Below are 20273 nucleotides of genomic sequence, written 5' to 3' on the forward strand. Positions count from 1 at the left end.
TAAGCTAGACACGGAGTTCTTAGACTTGACACTAAAAGGCTGAACCATAAAAGGAGATTGATAAATTGAACTTCATTAAGATTCAAAGTCTCTAATTAATGAAAGATCCTGTTGAGAGGATGAAAAGGCAAGGTGCAGACTGAGAGGATATGTTTGCAAACCACATATTCAAGAACTATTGGTTTTAGCCAGCATAACATGTGTTACGGGGGGAAAATGACGAACTCCTCGTCTCTCCAACGACTAACTCACTACACTACGTTAAAACTTTATTTTATGGTAATTATTCACACACATGATGCTTAATTTCTGCAAGTCTGAAAAGGTGAAAAAAAAAGATGTCTTAGTATAAGTCTGTGTGAGGTAAAGGAAATGCTATTAATTATGGTTTAAAAAATGCTATAGTGTTTTTAAAAAAAATGATGACACTTTTTAAATACTTGACCTTAGGAAGTTTTATGTGAATTTACACATGCATGAGTATGTGCATGTGTGATTGATAACATCTTAACGCCGGAGAAGACATGCTTGCTGATAAAAACAATACACCGGCCTAACCATAAGGAAACTAAAGAGAATTCGTTTGAAAAGACAGGGTGGATAAAATGGGCAAAAATATTTGTGGTTTGGGCTCTGCATTGCTTTTCACTAAATCATGTTTTCACAACCTATGTCTCTTCACTGCACTCCAGGAACCATCAGTGCCTTTAAAACTAGCATCGTGCCTTCTCTATGTTTATGTCTATGCACGTCAAAATCATTGCAGGATTTTTTTTTTCACGAGAGCTTCAAACCTACCAACTTCTAAATGCTCAAGGCCCTACCGAAATAGTTAAGGTCCAGTGGTCATTTAACAAGTTATGGCAAATAATCTTAACCAAAAAAAGGTTTTGCAAATAAAAGTGGGTCAAACTCGCTGGCTTCTAGTAATGCAAAATACTCAAAGACCACGTGTTAAGTGTGGTGTTACAAAGTGCCAAGTTCTTCTATCACTCATTGCCAAGGTGTCCACATTCAAGAACAGACTGATTTCTCTAAGAAATAAGGAGACTTCCAAAAGACTGGCTGAGGGAAATATTGTTTCACTCAAAATCCTATTTTCTAATTTTTATTTCCTGTTTCTTATTCCATATGGATCATCTAATTAGACTGAGTGGAACATTCTGGATAAAATTAATTACTTCCCCTTTCTGGCCTTTTTTATTCTAACTTATTTCCACTTGGAACGAAGTCAACTGTATGTTCATAAGAAGTTAGACACTGGAACAAGGTGCACTAAGTGAGTCAGACCATTAAAGTGTTCAAAGCCAGACTCACGTTTAGAAAGAGTTAATGAACTCATTTATTCCTGGGATGACTCACAATAGTGTTTACTTTTCATTTTCATATGTGGTCTTACCAGTTTGAAAAGCACAGTGCTAGACCAAAGGCAGTGCTCCCTGCGGAGTACTTATAGAAAGAGCCTATAGTACGTCTTCTTTGGAAAAATGTCTACTCATGATTGCACTCCCAGGAAGAGTTGCAAGTTGTCAAACTCAGGGAATCAGAGTAAGCTGGTAGATGCCAGAGCCTGGGGAGGGAAGGGAAAATAGGGGGCCCTTCATCAATGGGCAGAAAGTTTCAATTATGCAATATTAGTACATTCTAGAAGTTGGCTGTAGTACATCAGCCACATGATTAACAACACCGTATTGCACACTTAAACATTGGTTAAGAGGGTGCATCTCATGTTATATTGTGACCACAATAAAACAATACTGAAAAAAAGAAAAATGAAAGAGGCTGTAGTTAAAATCAGTCCTATCAAGTAGAGCAGTTGTAAAGTCATGTCGGAAAGCCCGCTGCTTTGTCATGTCTGAGGTGCAAATTCTCCTCGGCCATGGTTTCTTTGATAATTCATTTAGTACATGTTATCGCCACAGGTCCTTATTTCCAACTTGTCCAAACTGTGCATTTAGCGTTGGGTACTTCTGGAATGCTCCGTTGAAGAGTGGGGCCAAAGACAAGTTTGTTTTATCCCAGGTCTACAGCGACCCTTCCTTCCTCAAAAAATACTCCCAAGCCTTTCTGGAAAGGTTCAAAATTTCCCAAACTGCTAGGTCGATGGTGGTGGTTCGTATTTAGTCCAGAACTATGACAGTATTTGTCGTCAACATGCACTCCTGCGATATCATTTTGCAAGGGTATTTGTCTAATACTGAGGCACTGAGTATCCACAGATTAAATAAGAGAGATTTCATCAGGGAAAAATCAGATTATTTTCATGGATAGTTCATTTGTTTGAGCAGTTGCTGAACAGACAAGGCATGCTTGCATTTGTCAACCCATAGACTACAAAACACACACGCGCACACACACACATACACACACACACACATCCACAAAACAGTGTGTGTGTGGAGGGAGGAGTCAGTACTTATTACCTCTGCATGAACGACCACATTCAGGAAAGTAAGTATCCTTTCAATTATTTCAAAAAGTGTTTCCAAAAATGACTTTATTAGTGATTCTTAAAATATCAATAACTTGAAGAGTTTTGAAATGGCCCAAGTCAACTGAGTGGGGAAGAATGACAAATCCGTTTGAATGATAACACAAGTGAATTGCCTTTTTTTTATGTTTCCTCGCCAAGCTATTTAACAGCCCAGGTACAGAGGAAAAACCGAGCGTGATGAATATATGAGAGCAAATAAAACGTTGAGGGTGTAAAATGTCCCGAAAGCACAAATTGTAATCTGCGGTTATCAGTCTAATACACACACACTCTGTAATTAGAAACATATTGGAATAGGGCAGCAAGCACGTATTCGTACTTTTCCCTCAAACCTTTATTCCGATCGTTCACACGTGACACATTCATTTTTATTGCCATTTCCACTCAAAACAAGAATTTTAAAGAGGCAGCCTGAAACCCTCCAGAATTTCTTGAACCCTTCCAAATAATGTTTCATCCTTCCCTCATGAAAGGAAGCAACACAGCCAGGATTCTAACCTGCTGGAAACGTTTTAAGCCCATCTCCTCTCTCTGCTCCCCAGATCCCTTTGACACACCCTTCTCCCTCCCTCCTTGGCGTTAAAGTGCGTCTCTACTTCCTTTACATCAGTGGGAACACTTCCCTTATGGGTGTCGGGATCTCTCAGAGGGGTCAGGGGCTGCCCTGGGGAGGAAATGACAAGCTGTGAAATGTAAAAGAACAATTCCTTCCACATGTTCCTTTGCTCCTGGAGCAGTGAGAGGTTGTCAGCTAGCATCGCTCTGGAACCAGGCAAGGCTCTGCGTCGGAGTTCTGTCAAAACTAATTTACAATTAAAGACCTGCATGACTGTTTAAAGCTTTTTCGATTCCGGCAGTTTTCTGAAATGACTTTGACATTGCAGTGGATCAGACCAGAAACCACTGCTGTAATTAACTGCAGTGGATGGTGAAAAAACTCACGCAATAAGGCAAAGCTTAAAACAAATGTATACATAAATATATATAATATATATATTTATAAAAATATATTTATAAAACTATATATTTATAAAACTATATGTTTATAAAATATATATTTATAAAATAAATAAATATATTTTATAATATATTTTATAAATATTTATATTTATAAATTTATATATTATATAATATATTTATATTTTATAAATATTTATATTTATAATATTTTATATTTATAAAAATATAAATATATATTTTTATAAATATATAAATATTTCAAAATATTTTATAAATATATATTTTATAAATATATATATATATATATATATGAGGGAGAGAAAGAGCGAGAGAGGGAGAGAGAGAGAGGGAGAGAAAGAAATCCTTACTACACCTCCAATTAACACATTTGTGGAAATTTCTTAGCTGAGCCCAATTTAGGGAGTTTAGTGTTGCACCTATTGGAAATTGTATTTAGTTTATAAATAAAGTTACAAAATGACAATTTCATTGATCTGAAGGAAGGATGGATGGAAGCAAGGAAGGAAGGAAGGAAGGAAGAAAAGAAGGAGGAAGGAAGGAAGGAAGGAAGGAAGGAAGGAAGGAAGGAAGGACAGGAGGGTGGAAGGGAGGAAGGGGAAAGAGAAAGAAAGATTGACTGATCTTGACCACTTGACACTTTAACAGTTTTTAATTACTTAAAATACTTCAAAAGATTTTTCTGATTTAAAATAATTTGATGAATTTCCCTGATATATTAAGTAAAATCATCTTCAAATTGCAGGTAATTAGTTTTTGTGCCGATTAATCACTTGGAAACATACTGTGGTGGTTCCCTGAGGTTCAATTTTGCATGCATTATAATCAACTCATACTCACTTATGCTATTTGAAAATCAAGAAACTTGGGGCGCCTGGGTGGCTCAGTCGGTTAAGCATCCGACTTCGGCTCAGGTCATGATCTCACGGTCTGTGAGTTCGAGCCCCATGCCGGGCTCTGTGCTGACAGCTCAGAGCCTGGAGCCTGCTTCAGATTCTGTGTCTCCTTCTCTCTCTCTCTGCCCCTCCCCCACCTGTGCTCTATCTCTCAAAAATAAATAAACGTAAAAAAAGTTTTTTTTGAAAATCAAGAAGCCCAAAAGAACAAATGTCATATCTAAAAAGTGCCTCAACATCTCACCAAGTGGTGATTCTGAAGTGACCATTCCAAGTTCTTGCAATCTAGGATGCATTTTATAGATGCACTCATTCCTTAAAAGCTAGCTGAGTGAGTAGAAATACACCTAACAGGAAATTGTTGGGGGGCAGTGTCTCCACAAACCCAACTCCAACTGTCAAAAGCAAAGAAGTTATATATATACCATTTTCAAATATCAGATTCATAACTCTTCCATAGAAACAAGGTAACAATGGACTTTCAAATTACTAACTGAAAGTATATGCCACTATGGTCTGGGATAATTAACAGTGCCTGAAAACTGCTTTCCTTTTCTTACACATGAGAGAAAGGTGGCCTAAGGACTTTGGGGAACATGTGGAGAATTGTCTAAAACTGGCCACGCGTACTGGAGCTCTGACATCCACACGGAAGTCCTCTTATATAATAATATGTAAAATATTATATAATGATATATACTAATGAATATACTAACTGAGCTCTAGTGACCAGCTTGTCCATGGCTCCCTGTTCTGAGTTCCAGTATTATGGGCCTTCAGCTACTTTCTGTCTATGCTTCTGTTCCCACTGTGGCTAATTAATTTTCCCTCCATTATGCCTCTACTTCGTGGCTTAGATTGAACACAATGGTACACGCTGGGCAGAGGCCTCCCACCAAGCCACCTAATACGTCACTAAAATAGAAAGACATATGCATGGCCAACTGAGTTTTGACAAAGGGCTAAAGGCAACTCAGTGGCAAAAAAATAGTGTTTTCAACAAATGCTGTTGGAACAGCTAGACATTCACATGTCTAAAAAGAAAACATAGTAATAATTAAAAAAAACTTCAGCATTCACCTCACACTTTATTCAAAAACTAACTCCAAATTGGATCATCAATCTAAACATAAAATGTAAACTCTACAACTTTCCAAAGGAAAAACATAAGAGAAAATCTTGTGCCTTAGGATTAGGTGAAGAGAGGTCATAGATACGATTTCAAAAGTGCAATCCATTAAAAAAAAATGATAAATCAAAATTCAAAACTTTTGTGCTGAGAAAGACATTTTAAGAAAATAAAAAGTCAGGAGGACCTGGGTGGCTCAGTTGGTTAGGCATCTGCCTTCAACCCAGGTCATGATCTCATTGTTCATGAGTTTGATCCCCACATCAGGCTCTCTGCTGTCCATGTAGAGCCCACTTCAGATCCTCTGTCCCCCTCTTTCTCTGCCCCTCCCCCACTTGTTCTCACTCTCTCTCTCTCTCTCTCTCTCTCAAAAATAAATAATACAAAGAAGGACAGAAAGCAAGAAAGCAAGAAAGAAATAAAGGCAAGCTACAGACACGGAAAAGGCATTTGCAAACCATGTATCCAACAAAGGATTTGTATCCAGAATGTATAAAGAACTCTCATAATTCAACAACAGAAAAACCAACAACCCAATTCAAAATAGGCAAAATAGTTGAACAGATACTTTAGCAGATATTAATATAAATGGCCAGTAAGCATATATGAAGATGGTTAATAAAATTAGCCGCTAAAAGAACACAAATTGAAATTATGATTTCAAATTTAATTTGAATGTGAATTAGAAAAACTTTTGGAAAAAACCGACAATACTAAGTGTAGACAAGGGTGCAGAGCAACTGAAAGTCTCATGTGCTCCTTGCAGAAATACAAAATTGTACAGCCACTCTGTACAAGGGGAAGTTCCTTATAAAGTTAAGAATATACATAGCCTCCAACCCAGCAATTCTACTCTTAGGTATATCTCTTAGAAAAATAAATACTATACTCACACGAAAATTTGTATGTGAATATTTATAGCAACTCTATTCATAATCGCCAAAATATAGAAACAATCGCTGTGTCCTTTAATAAGTGAACAGTTAAAGGATGTGACATCCATTCACGGGCATGTTATCCCTCCAGGAGTAGGAATGAGCTGTTGATACATATAATTCAGATGAGTCTCGAAGGCACTATGTTGGCTAAAAGGAGGCATTGTCAACAAAAAATTACTGTACTCCACAACAATTTTGAAAGTACAAAACTTTAGTGATGGTAAAGAGGTCAGTGAGTATCAATGCTTACTGGCAGGGGTGGGAGCGATGGAGTAAGGGGTGGGGGGCCCACAGCAGATATCAGAAAGAAAAAGGAAAGTGTTTGGGTAATAGAATGGTTCTTTATCCTGATTGCAGTGCTAATCACACAAATCTGGATAGGTGCTAAATTACATTAGCACTCCAAAAAAAGTAAATTTTATTGTATGTTGATTTTAAAAATAAATAACCTGTTTGCTTGACTTATTTCCATAGAAAAGAACCGTAAGGTCAGATAGCATTCAGAACCTATGCTCTTACTCATTCAACAAATATTTACTGCGAATCTGTGATGTGCTAAATATTGCTGTAAGCAATGGGTACACGAACCAACAAAACGAAGATCCCAGCCCTCCTCACAGAGTCTGCAGTCCAGCAACACCTCCTTACGTTGACTTTTCTAAGATGTAGTCAAGTAAATAGGGGCTTGAAGATGAAATGGAGCCAGTGCTTTCAGAAGGAGCTCAAGGCTTCATCTCGAGAGATGAGGGAGGCCTTATATCTAAGAGTATGTCTGTTTCAGGCCATTTGGGTGGCTCAGTGGGTTGAGCGTCCAACTCTTGGTTTCTGCTCCGGTCATGATCACACGATTCTTGGGTTTGAGGCCTCAGGACTCACAGTGCAGAGGCTACTTGGGATTCTCTCCCTCCCTCTCTCTCGCTCACTGCTCCTCCCCCACTCACACTTACTCTCTCTCTCTCTCTCTCTTAAATAAACTTAAAAAAAAAAAAAGTACATCTGTTTCAAAGTCCCTTCTCAGAGTGTATCATCCCCAGCATGGCTGCAACGCCTACCATATTTAGGCCACCTCCCACCCTTGTTCTCATCTTCAGGAACCAAAGCTAGAGAGGACTCAAGAATTTCTGCTCTGTCACAGAGAGCAGTTTCAGGTAACACAATATAATCAAACCAAATTAAAAGATTAATGAATTACCAGAATGTTTACTATTTTATTTGATTCTCTCCACAAACTTGAAAATCAAAAATTCAGCCACTACTATCCTTATTTCATGTACATAAGGAAACGATCTCACAAAGCTTTCATGAATACGGAGCAGTAAACTTGTGATTCACACTGGTTTTCAGACTCTGGGTCCATATTACTTTCCCCTGTACCACAGCGTCACGGCCAAGTGAAAATCATTCCTTCGTACCTCTTGGCTTTGGTAATCCAGAATTACCTAAGAAATGCATTAATTCACTCATTTATTTAACAAATCTGGATTGAGCAATTGTTGACGGCCAAGTACAGCGACGGAAGATGTAGACCTAGGGCCTATCCTCAAGAGGCTTGTAGTCTAGATCAGGAGACATACAGATGAAGGCACAATTGTCACGAAGGGAAAGAACCCTGGGGTAACTCAGTGGAGGCACTGAATAGGGCCTCTTTGGGAAGGAAGTCTTAAACTAGATTATGAAGGATGAAAAAAGAGTGGCAGTTAAAGGCTCTTCCTGATACAGGAAATAGCATGAAAGAATACCCTCAGGTGGAAATCACGTTGCTTTATTTGTAGGAATTGAAGAAAACCAGAGCAATCAACAGCTGCACATCAGTGCTTCTCAACTCTGGCTGCACATTCGGATCACCAGAAGGAGTTTTGTAAGGATAGTGATGTCCAGGTCCTGCCCCCTGAGAATTTGATACATTTGTTCTGGGGCAGAGCCCAGACAAGAGTATTTGTTTAAAGCCCCACAGAAGATTCGATGTATAGGCAAAGTTTAGAAAGCACTGTTTTTATTAGGTTTGTTGAACCACAGATTCCAGGCAAATTTATGTTTAAGTGTGAATAGACTTCTTTCGGAATTCATCCACATTTTGGTTAATTTCAAGTGGGTCTTAATTTTTTTTTTTATCTTTAGTCAAGTTCGAGTGGTCTGCTTCGTACTAACAAACTCACATCATATTAATCGATTTCAGTATATGCGGCACATGACGCAAGAATAAATAGGGGCTCTTTGTTTCCTCTTATATATGACAGTACTTACATTATAGTCATTGATGAGAGAGATCTAGTAAGAAGGAGACCATGGACTCCCCAAGAAATATACTTCCAAAGATGGATGAAATGCCTATTTGCAAAGGAACATGGCATTCATGTAGCACCCACACGGGATCACAGGCTGAAGCAAAAAATAATTAGGGAATCAGGATAGAGCTATCATATTATTTCAAAGGTTCTTTGAGATGGACTTCCTGGATACATGGTTCTAGTCTTATGCCCCCCCCCCCCACCCACGGAGGGCATATTTCTGACCCCTATATCCTTGACCCATCTCACAGTATAACATAGTCCCAATATATCTTAATAATGCTGGATAAAAGTGAATGCCATAGTAATAGTAATCTCATGTTCTCTAAGAAAGTACTTCTCTACACTTGTGTGGCTCAGCCTTTCCAGAAGGTATCAGAGCCCTGTTCATCCTTATTTTGTCCTCAGGCCAAAACCTACAGCAATTTTGAAAACAGTAGCTTATCTTGAGAGGGCCCAGAAGGGAAAGTACTTAATAAGATTAAGACACTTAAAAATTAGAATTCCAAGTAACATTATTGTTCCTTGGTGATTTATTACATTTCCTAAATTTCACAAGCAAAAAAATTTTTTTTCTTTATGCTGCTGTTAGTTTTTTTTATTTTTTCTTAATAGAAAGTATCAAAGAATTGTTTTTTAAACTACTCTGCTTTTTTTTTTTTTTTCCTTTACTCCTTTACCTCAGAGGAAGAATTATCCTTTCTGCTTTCCAGGACTAACCTCTCCCATCTATCTTGCTCATGATGGGAATTCTCCCCAACAGACCCTTACACTCTTGATTTTTCCTCCTCCAGATATTTTCCCATCGTTTATTAAGAGAGGGGTAAGTATTCATCCATTAAAAAACACACACACACACACACACACAAGTACAATCTTCTCTCAACCCTTCACTCCATTAAGCTGCTCTTGAAACTCCTTCACCTCATTTTCGAGAGCGTCTTCTATATTCACTGCCTTCATTTCTTCTTTTTTGTTCCCTCCTCTGGTCATTGCAGTCTGGTTTGTGCCTCATTTCTTACCTATCCTTTAAAAAGGCATCAAAATGTACTTGATTTGCAAAGCAAACTATGTTTTCGTCATTCCTCAAGGATGAGGAATGTGTCATGTATCACGTAGGAGCTGCAAAGTCTAAAGCCCGACTCAGACCTACCGGATCAGAACTTGCATTTTAACTAGATCCTTGAGTGATTTGTATGCATTTAAAATTTGAGTAGTGCTTCAACAGAGTAATTTACTGATGTGACCCACCCCCCTGCTCCTTTCTTGAGATGCTTAAAATTCCATAGCCTTCATGATACCACATTCTGGTCCTTCTACTTCATTTAAAAAAAAAAATGTTTATTTTTGAGAAAAAGGGAGAGGGAGGGGCAGACAGAGAAGAAGAGAGAGGATTTGAAGCGGGTTCTGCCCTCTGCATTGAGAGTGGAGAGTTCAGAAAGCCCAAGGCGGGGCTCAAACCCATGAACTGCGAGATCATGACCTGAGCCGAAGTCAAACAACTGAGCCACGAGGCGCCCCTCTACTTCTTCAGATTGCTCCTTTTCAGTTGACTCTACCCTTTTCTTTCTTCTGTCTCTTAAATTAAAGTTTTCCTATAGTTTTCCCACTGTCCTTTTTGTGATTTAGGCCCCATCTCTATTAGGATGACACCCATATGTCCCTCCTGAATTTAAATCCATTTTTTTTTCAACTCCAAGCTGGTCACAGTCTTACTAATTTCCCCAATACCTTAAACTCAATTTGATCAAGGGGCGCCTGGGTGACTCAGTCCATTCAGCGTCTGCCTCTTGATTTTGGCTCGGGTCATGTTCTCACAGTTTGCGAGTTGAGCCCCGCATACAGCTCCGGGCTGACAGTGCAGAGCCTGCTTGAGATTTTCCCTCTCCCTCTCTCTCTTGGTCTTTCTCCCTTCCTCTCTCTATAAATAAATAAACAAATAACACACTAACAAACTTTAAAAAATGTATACTCAATTTGATCAAAACCAATTGGTCAACTTTTATCTGAAATCAGCCCCTTTAGGTACCTCACCTCTTATAAAAGCAAGACTATCTTCCTAGATACCCGAGCTATAATTTTCTCATTTCTCTTTATGGCACAACTTTTCATCTGCCAAATCCGGTTGACTCGACTTTAACATTTCTCTTGAAGAAACCCTGTTGATTGCATCTCGCTGCCACTATCCTATGCCGAGCCCTTACCATCTCGTCTTCTTTGGGCTGATGCGATGGCCTTCTTACTGGATTTCTCACCTTCAGTTACTCCTTTGCCCAAATCTATCCCCATACGTGTGCTGGAATCCTATAGTTCGTTATAGTTCTTCAAATATACTCTGTACCATTCTGACTTCTTAACTTCTCTTGTGGCTCTTCTTTTATCCAAAAGCATTTCCACCAATGAATTCCAAACTACCGTTTTCACCCCAGGACAAAATTGTGAAATCAACACACATTTTCCAGATCACACCGATGTAGGATTTAAAACGGGATTACATTAAAAAGAGTTCATGAGAATGTCACCTGCCTCCAAAAGCTCACTTGTTTGTTTCTGAGAGTCCATCCGAGGGTTTCACGTGAACTCACAACTCACAGTCTGCTTACTTATCTTGTCCCACAGTGGGCTCTGTGACACCTCAGATTACAGAATTATAGTATAGGGAACACAGTATATGCATATAACACAACCCAGTGCGTCACAAGGTAGCATGTACTATACTGTATTGTAAACTCCCATGTCTCCCATAATTCCATTGAGGAGTTTCTCTCTTTCAGCAGGTTGCTCTTTCCGTGTGGTCCCCCTCTCCCTGGGAATCCCACTATGAGATGACTGAACCAGAGAACACATCTGATTAACAGGGTACATTTCCCACCTAACTCCTCTAACTACGTCTTTCTTATTCAGCCAATTGCATCTGCTTTACTCCTCCAAGTTTGAAGTTTGTTCCAGAAAGCTTCATGGTCCTGAATTGTGAATAGAGTGCTGGTAGACCTTCCCATCATGTATCCAACGCGCGTACGCGCGCGCGCGCGCATGTGTGTGTGTGTGTGTGTGTGTGTGTGTGTGTGTATTTCTCAGCGGAGGAGTATGCTTGGGCTCAAGTAAGCCCCTGCAGGGCGAGGATTGCATGCTATTTTGGTTTGCATTCCCAGAGAATTTGGCGGCCTTCTTTGCTGATGCTGGTTACACAATAAAACTTGCCCGAATTGAATGTTGCATCAAAAAACATATATAGATGTTGCCAGAGACCATTGTGTATGCCATGTAGGTACACACAAAACAAAATTATCAAGCATAACAAATATTTCCCTAGTCCGCCCCTTAAAAAGTAAAACAGCCTAAAAGATGGTAATAATGCAGGAATTATCATGGTTCTTTTCTTCTAGCCTTTCATAAATACGTTCTGGCCTCAGGCATCCACCTATTTGCAAGGCTGATCACCGCTCAAAATACCGGCCGTGGGGTTAAATTCAGAATCCTCTCAAGAGTGCCTGTGTGTGTGTGTGTGTGTGTGTGTGTGTTTGCAAGTGAATCTTAAAGTCACTTTTTCATGATTTGCAAGTGAATTTTAAAGTGTTTGCAAGTGAATCTTAAAGTCACTTTTTCATGATTTGGGGGGTAGAGTGGATTCAGCAGATTCTGTCTGGAGCCTGTCAATGTGAGACAGCTTGTGAGAGATCATAAACATATTTTTCAGATAGAAACGTTGCAGCCATGAACACGTCACGTGGCCACCCCTTCCCTAAGGTTTGCTCCTTTAATTGTAAATAGCCAGAAAGCCATCAAGCCAGAGTTTAATAAACTTTTAATTTGAAATGAATTACCACATGTTGTGTTTGTTTACCCATTATTAAATCTCTTAGCAACATATCAGTGGCAGAAACAGCATACTGTAGCACAGCCCTGATATATTAGAAAACAAACCCATGGGGGATATTAACTGCTAATAATATGTTTAGGAAGCCTCTAAGAAAAATAAATAAATATAACCAATGTAGCAGAGACATGTATTTGAAGAGGTTGTTATGTTCCGTTTTTATATAAATCTATTCTGAATGGGAGCAAAACATCCCCGTGCAGTCTTGGACTATACAGCTCAAATCCGTCTCTGAGCTGAGAGCAGAGCAGATGCAAATCAGCCTTTTCCAAGCATTTTCTTCAAGCATAAAACATTCTTCCTCTCACGGTACACAGTGTTCTATTGATCATGTCAGTATTTATGTTTCTTGGAATACCACCTGTTTTCCTTTTAGGGGAACTGAGGGCAGCGTTCTAAAAGCTAAGTTCCGAGCATGGTGCAGAAGGTGTGGAAAATATAGCCACAGTCCTACGAGGAAAAACTAGAAAGCAAAAATGATCTGGTGACGAAGAGTCTGAGAGTAATTGCTTTGCGTCTTCAGCTCAGTATCCTAAAACTAGGTTAAAATGTCAGTATCACTGAAATATTATTACTGTTAAGGCAGAACCTATTTTCCCAAAAGTTGAAAATTATAAAATAAGATTTTTGGTTCCATGCTTAATCCTAAAATGTTGGGAGGAAAAAAACAAGGAAGAAAGAAAAAGAAAGAAACAGAAAGAAGGAGGGAAAAAAGAAAGGAAGGAAAAAAGAAAGAAAGAAAAAAGAAGGAAAGAAAGAAAAAAGAAAGAAGGAAAGAAAGAAAGAAAGAAAGAAAGAAAGAAAGAAAGAAAGAAAAGAAAGAAAAAAGAAAAAGAAAGAAGGAAGGAAGGGGAAGGGGGAGGGGAAGGAAGGGGGAGGGGGAGGAAGGAAGGGGGAGGGGGAGGGGAAGGAAGGAAGGAAGGAAGGAAGGAAGGAAGGAAGGAAGGAAAGACAGAAGGAAGGAAAGAAGGAAGGAAATCTACATTACACATACACATTTTTTAGTACCCCACAGTGGCTTGAATTGACTGGACATTTGAACTTGGAATTTAAACAAAAAATCAACTGCAATGTTTTCTTTTTATCTAATGAAATTATAATCATTTCTTCTACATTTCTTGATTTGTTCTTTTTTTTTTTTTTTAGTTTTTTTTTTTTCAACGTTTATTTATTTTTGGGACAGAGAGAGACAGAGCATGAACGGGGGAGGGGCAGAGAGAGAGGGAGACACAGAATCGGAAACAGGCTCCAGGCTCTGAGCCATCAGCCCAGAGCCCGATGCGGGGCTCAAACTCACGGACCGCGAGATCGTGACCTGGCTGAAGTCGGACGCTTAACCGACTGCGCCACCCAGGCGCCCCATTGATTTGTTAATTCTTGATGATATTCAACCATCAGAAAAGATTTAGACATTGATTTCCTTTTCTATATCTAAGACTCCCAAATTAAACAGGTAATATTCGAATGTTGACGTAATTTGTTTTCACAGAATAAAGGCATCCCAGACCCTCCTGTTGGAAGGCCTGACCATCTGATTCAGTATAAAGAAGAGGCATTGGGCTGAAGTCATTCTCCTATAGACACACAGTAAGTCTCAACCACAGTGGCCACCCATGTCCTCAATAGAACTGCCCCACCAATTTGGAAAGATTCTAAGTCTGGCATTGGCTGGCTTTTTATGGCACTGTTTTTTCTTACACTGCCAGTGACTTAGGCTCATTCTATGTACCCCACCATTCCATCCTCCCCTTATCACACCAAGCATATTGACAATAGCATTGTTATCCACCTAAAATAAAAAAAATTAAAGTCTTAAACTTATTAAGCTCCAACACAGAATGCTTAAACTCAACTTAAACCTGTGCATTTTGAGGACAATCAGCTCTACTCATTATCCTGCAAAACTAGACCATGATGTCAGTCACCCATCTTCTCTGGCTACAAGTAGAACAAATCCAAGTTCTCAAATGTGGGAAACAATACACCTTCATCAACTTGCTTGATAGTGTTGGCATTGACAACCTAGGTTCAGTATATACAGTAGTCTCCCTATCTGGGGTTTTGTTTTTCATGGTTTCAGTTACCCGCGGTCAACTGCATGGTGGAAACCAAATGATCTTCCTTCTGACATATCGTCAGATCAGCAGTAGCCTGACGCTACGTCACAGTGCCTGTCGTTCACCTCACTGCATCTCATCACAGAAGCATTTTATGATGTCACACATCTACAATAAGATACTATGAGAGAGAAAAAGAGAGACTACATCCACATAACTCTAAGTACGGTACTTTGTTATAATTGTCCTACTTTACAATTAGTTAGTGCTGTTAATCTCTTACTGTGCCTAATTTATACCTTAAACTTCATCATAGCTATGTACGTATAGGAAGAAACATAGTATAATATATCTAGGGTTCACTACTATCTGCAATTTCAGACATCCATTGGGGGTCTTGGAACGTATTCCCTGCTGATCAGGGAGGACTACAGTATCTCATATCTAATTTATTTTCACAAATATTTGTTTAAAGCCAAGTGACATCATTAGATATATATAAATTATGTATATAAAATTTCAACATAACCTTCCCAGTTATATGTAACTCTATAAAGGGACATTTGTTTGTCTGGAGGTGGTTGGTAATTTAGTAATCACCAGCTGATGATAATGGTTTCCTCACAAGCAAAAGGTCAGGTATGGCTATGGAAGCCGAGGGCTTGTACTGGACCCACCTCTTAGTGAAGAAAGCAGTGGGTTCTAGAAATTGAGTCCAGCAATCAGTGGAGTCTTACTCGGCTCAGCAAAGCATAATCTCCAAGGGCTTTGGGAAACTCCAGACACAAGAAACATTTATCAGAAGTTGAGTATGAAGCTCTGTGTTGCCCAGCTGATAGGCAGAACAAGCCAAGAAGGCAGATGCTATTAGGAAATCAAATACTGCAGGCTTTAGATCTGGCCATTATGGCAGAGATCCAATATCACTTCCCAGGAAACACTGCTGTTTCCCTGACCTATGCTTTCAACCCAACGCCACCTTACTCTACGCACTCTCCGTGGTAGAACTCAACCACTTAGCAGTTTCAGGTAGGGTCTTTGTGTTTATGCCTCTCTAATGGACACATTCTTCTCCCTTACTTTCCATCTCTCTCCTGAGCTTCATGTGCATTTTCCCAAAGATCTCCTAAACATTTCTACTTGGATACAACATGGGGATCTCAAACTCAGTAGCTGCAAAATCAAGCTCCTGTTTTTTTTCCCTCTAATCTTGTCCCTTTTCCTTTATTTAATACTATCTGCTGGTTAATATTCATGTCTACCTGTGCTAAAACATGAGGAATCATCCTTAATTATTCCTTACCATCAATATTTAATCAATCAACAGGGACATTCTTTTCTTAGTCCTATAGTTATTCTCTTGCACTTTTTTAATACTTGATACATTTATACTCTCTTCTCCAACTTACTATTGCTGCCTTAATTCAGACCCTCTTCTGTGGCTGGCATTATTCTAAATTTTTGTTAATTCATCTGATTTTAGACATGCCCTCTTCAAATAAACCCTCCTAAAAATTACCAGAGGGAACTGTCTAAAATGGAAATTGAAATACATCACTTCCCTTCTTAAGATCCTTCAGTTGCTACCCACTTAATACCAACTTCTCATCAGCTTCAACAGACACAAAAGACACTGGAGAAAATAGTGAGGGAAAGTTATTACTATTCTAGAATGAATACATGGATAAATGGTGAAAAAGAGGAAAAGTAAGAAAGAATAAAGACTTTTTCAGATATACAATGGCTAAGAGAGTTTGCTACTTATAGACCCAAACTCTAAATGAATTACAAAAGATTTTTTTCAACAAGAAGAAAAGTGGAACCAGAGTGAAGACAAGCTATATAAAAAGACTATGAAGCACAAATATTGATGAAATGTGTCCGTAAATTAATTTTCTCTTGAGAGTAAAAAAAAAAAAAAATAACTGAGTTTTCTGTTTAATGAAAGAGTGAACTGAAAGCATAGCCAACAATAATATGAGAGTACATGGAGGTGTTTAATAGGTAGGCAAAATATACCAAAAGTCCTTGTCATGTTTAGGAAGAGAATAGAAAAACCAGATGGAGTTAGATTTTGTAAAACAATTTTTAGGGGTGCCTGGGTGGCTCAGTCAGTTAAGCATCCAACTCTTGATTTTGACTCTAGTCATGATCTTACACTTTGTGAGTTCAGTCCCCTAGTCCGGCTTCCCACTGGCAGTGCAGGGCCTGCTTGAGATTCTCTCTCTCCCTCTTTCTCTGCTTGTCCCCCATTCATGCTCACTCACTCTCTCTCAAAATGAATAAACTTAAAAAAAAAAACAACTTTTAGTTAAAAATGTAGATAAGAAAATTCAGGATGACATCTGAAATAATTAATAAAATCTATAGATGATAAACAGCAGAGGATAAACAAAATAAAATTATTTTTGGTGAAAGAGAAATGCAGGAAATAAAGTATTTTTTAAAAGCAAACAAATAAGGTGGCAAAACTAAATTGCAAAAAAAAAATGTTATCAGCAAGTACAAATGTAACAGCAATAACAATAATTACAAAAAATTAAACTCATCTATTAAAAGACACATTAATTAACTACTTGTCTTGAATACAAAACTAAAATCTAGATTCATGCTGCTAAGCCATACTCAAAAGAACACCACAGATGAATTTTAATTTTTAATTTTAATTTATTTTTTTAAAGATGGGCTGTATTTTTTTTTAATTTTTATTAATGTTTATTTATTTTTGAGAGGAAGAGAGAGAGAGAGAGTGCAAGTGAGGGAGGGGCAGAGAGACAGGGAGACGCAGAATCCGAAGCAGGCTCCAGGCTCTGAGCTGTCAGCACAAATCCCAATGCAGGGCTCGAACTCACCAACCACAAGATCATGACCCAAGCCAAAGTCAGATGCTTAACTGACTGAGCCACCCAGTTATCTCAAATTTTATTTTTTTTAAATAAATATTAGAAAAACAACATATGCCATAAAACATTTATCAAAAAAAATTAGGTGGTAGTATTAACAGCAGAAGAAATAGAATAAAAATTGAAGCATTAATAGGCACATAGAGAGAGACTACATCTGTATGAGAGAAATAATTACATATAAACTAATAATCATAAAATTGCATGCATTTAACAACACATCTAAAATATATAACACAATATTGATAGCACTGTAAGGACAAATGCACAGATCTAGGTCAGAATTCGTGATTTCACCCATATCTACCATATAAATAAAACTGAAGATAAATAACTCAAGCTTTCAAATCAGGACTGAAAAGTAACTCTTCCCCCAAACCTGAAGAAAATAGGAGTACAGAAATAATAAAGCTAAGTATAAATACATGGAAAACAAAAGATCAACGGAGAGGGAGTCTTGGTGGAGATAGATAGCAGTTGTAAATGTTTAAAAAAATGAATAAAAAGATAAAACCCAACCAAAACTGATAAAGAAAAGCGAAGAAGGCATATATTAACCAATATGAATAATGAAAAGAAGACTGTAATAGTGGTATTGAAAAATTACAATAGTATTTTTATGTATTTTCCTATAGAAACATAAAATATCTATAGAGTAATACTCAGAAAACATTGGTTTCCTTCAAGGAGAAGAACTAGTTTCTAGTGGGACGCAGATTTTATTTTGAGCAATCTGAGTGTATTCCCTAGTCAAGAAAACTGGAACAAAAGGAAATAAGCTTTAAAGATAATAAACTACGAACACAAATGTAATATACATATATCATGGGTATAATGTATAACATATATTATAGACTTAATACACGTATATATCATAACATATATTGTATTATGTACATATGTATATAATCTAATCTAAATTAAATACGTATATTATACATTATATATAATCATATATAGTCATAGTATTACTATAGATTATATGCACAATAATACTATAAGTTAATTCAATTGATTTTTTTAAATGAATTAAATGGAATGAGTGAATAATCAGTAACAATCAAAGATTGAATTAGAAATCAAGTGCTTCCCATGACTCATTTCACATTAAAAAAAAAAAAAAGTCCAGAACTCTTACAGATTAGTAAGAAAAAGTTTTAGGGGCACCTGGGTGGCTCAGTCAGTTAAGTGTCCGACTTCAGCCGAGGTCATAATCTCACAGCTTGTGGGTTCAAGCCCCACTTCGGGCTCTGTGCTGACAGCTCAGAGCCTGGACCCTGCTTCAGATTCTGTGTCTCCCTCTCTCTCTGCCCCTCTCCCACTCATGTTCTCTCTCTCTCAAAAATAAATGAACGTTAAAACAATTTTTTAAAAAAGAAAAGAAAAAAATGACCCAGAGGAAAAGCGAACAAAATATAGGTATAGACAGTTCACAGAAGATAAAAATGAAATGGTCAAAGAAACATTTGGAAAAAATGGTCAAACTTAGTCATATTCAGGAATATTCTAATTCAAGCAAAGAGATATTTCATTGCAACTGAATTGGCAAAACTGACTGTAACAAAGATTGATAGGATGTGAGCCAAACAAGATCCTAGACATCTGTTAGAAGGGCAAATTGATACAATTTTGATGGCAGTGAAGTGTGTGCCCTGTGATTCAGTGATTCCTCTCCTAGGTAGATAGATGCTAGTGAAATTCGCACCTATGTGCTTAAGGAGAACATGTCCAAGAATAAACACTGTAATCTTGTTTACAATTGAGCCAAACTTGAAACAACATATAAAATAAAAATAAACACATTTTGTTAAAATCATGCACATTGCTATGTATGCAATTATACGGCAAAGGTATCAATAAACCAAAATATATATAAGTGTGTGTGTGTGTGAGCTGTGTAAATCTCAAGGATAATGCTGAGAGAAAATAAAGTTGCAGAAATAGGTATAAAGCATGGTTACTTACATAACCTTTAAAAACATAGAAAAGACATTATACATTGCTGATAATTACATACATCTGTAGGAAATGTATTGAAACATACACGGAAACTATCAATAGGAAGTCTAAGAGGGTTGGAACATAAGTAGCAAGCAGTTCACAGGTGACCTGAATCACATGTAAAATGTTACTTTAAAAAAAATGTTTATTTATTTTGAGAGAGAGAGACAGAATGCACTCTTATGCATGCTCATGCAAGTGGGGGAGGGACAGAGAGAGAAGGAGAGAGAATCCGAAGCAGGCTCCGTGCCACCGGCTCAGAGCCGAATGCGGAGCTCAAATTCACGAACCCCAAGATCATGACCTGAGGCAAAATCAAGAGTCTGGCGCCCAACAGACAGCCACCCCGGTTCCCCTAAAATGTTACTTTTTAAAAGAAAAGGCGTAGAGCAAAGATGGCAAAGTAGCAAGAATGGACACAGCTGGTTACTATTACTGGTATATGTTATTTGCTGAACCATATGTTTGAAATATTTGCTAATTTCCAAGCTAAAAAATAAAGTCCTTACTATAGTGCCTGGCACAGGAAAGACATGTATCACATGTAATTATTATTACTGGTAAGTCTTCTAATATTAGTTGTACTACCAGTTCAGCCCATACTCTTGCTCCTGGTATTATTATTACTGCTAGAAGATACAACCTGTTAAAGAATCTTGTACATCTTTTGGTAAAGGAAATAATTCTTTCGCAAAAAATAATAGTAATCGCT

At 37.9% G+C, this 20273-nt stretch overlaps 1 protein-coding gene across 1 annotated transcript in view; it reads right to left on the minus strand.

The window, feature by feature from the left end:
• Window positions 1-20273, minus strand: part of LOC106971974 (uncharacterized) — a 328414-nt gene that overhangs the window by 153841 nt on the left and 154300 nt on the right. Inside the window, exon 7 of the mRNA XM_053223149.1 lies at window positions 18831-18861. Coding sequence (XP_053079124.1) covers window positions 18831-18861 — 31 coding nt within the window. The remainder of the gene's footprint in view (window positions 1-18830; window positions 18862-20273) is intronic.

Source organism: Acinonyx jubatus, chromosome B2, assembly GCF_027475565.1.
Source record: "Acinonyx jubatus isolate Ajub_Pintada_27869175 chromosome B2, VMU_Ajub_asm_v1.0, whole genome shotgun sequence".
NCBI classification, from domain to species: Eukaryota; Metazoa; Chordata; class Mammalia; order Carnivora; family Felidae; genus Acinonyx; species Acinonyx jubatus.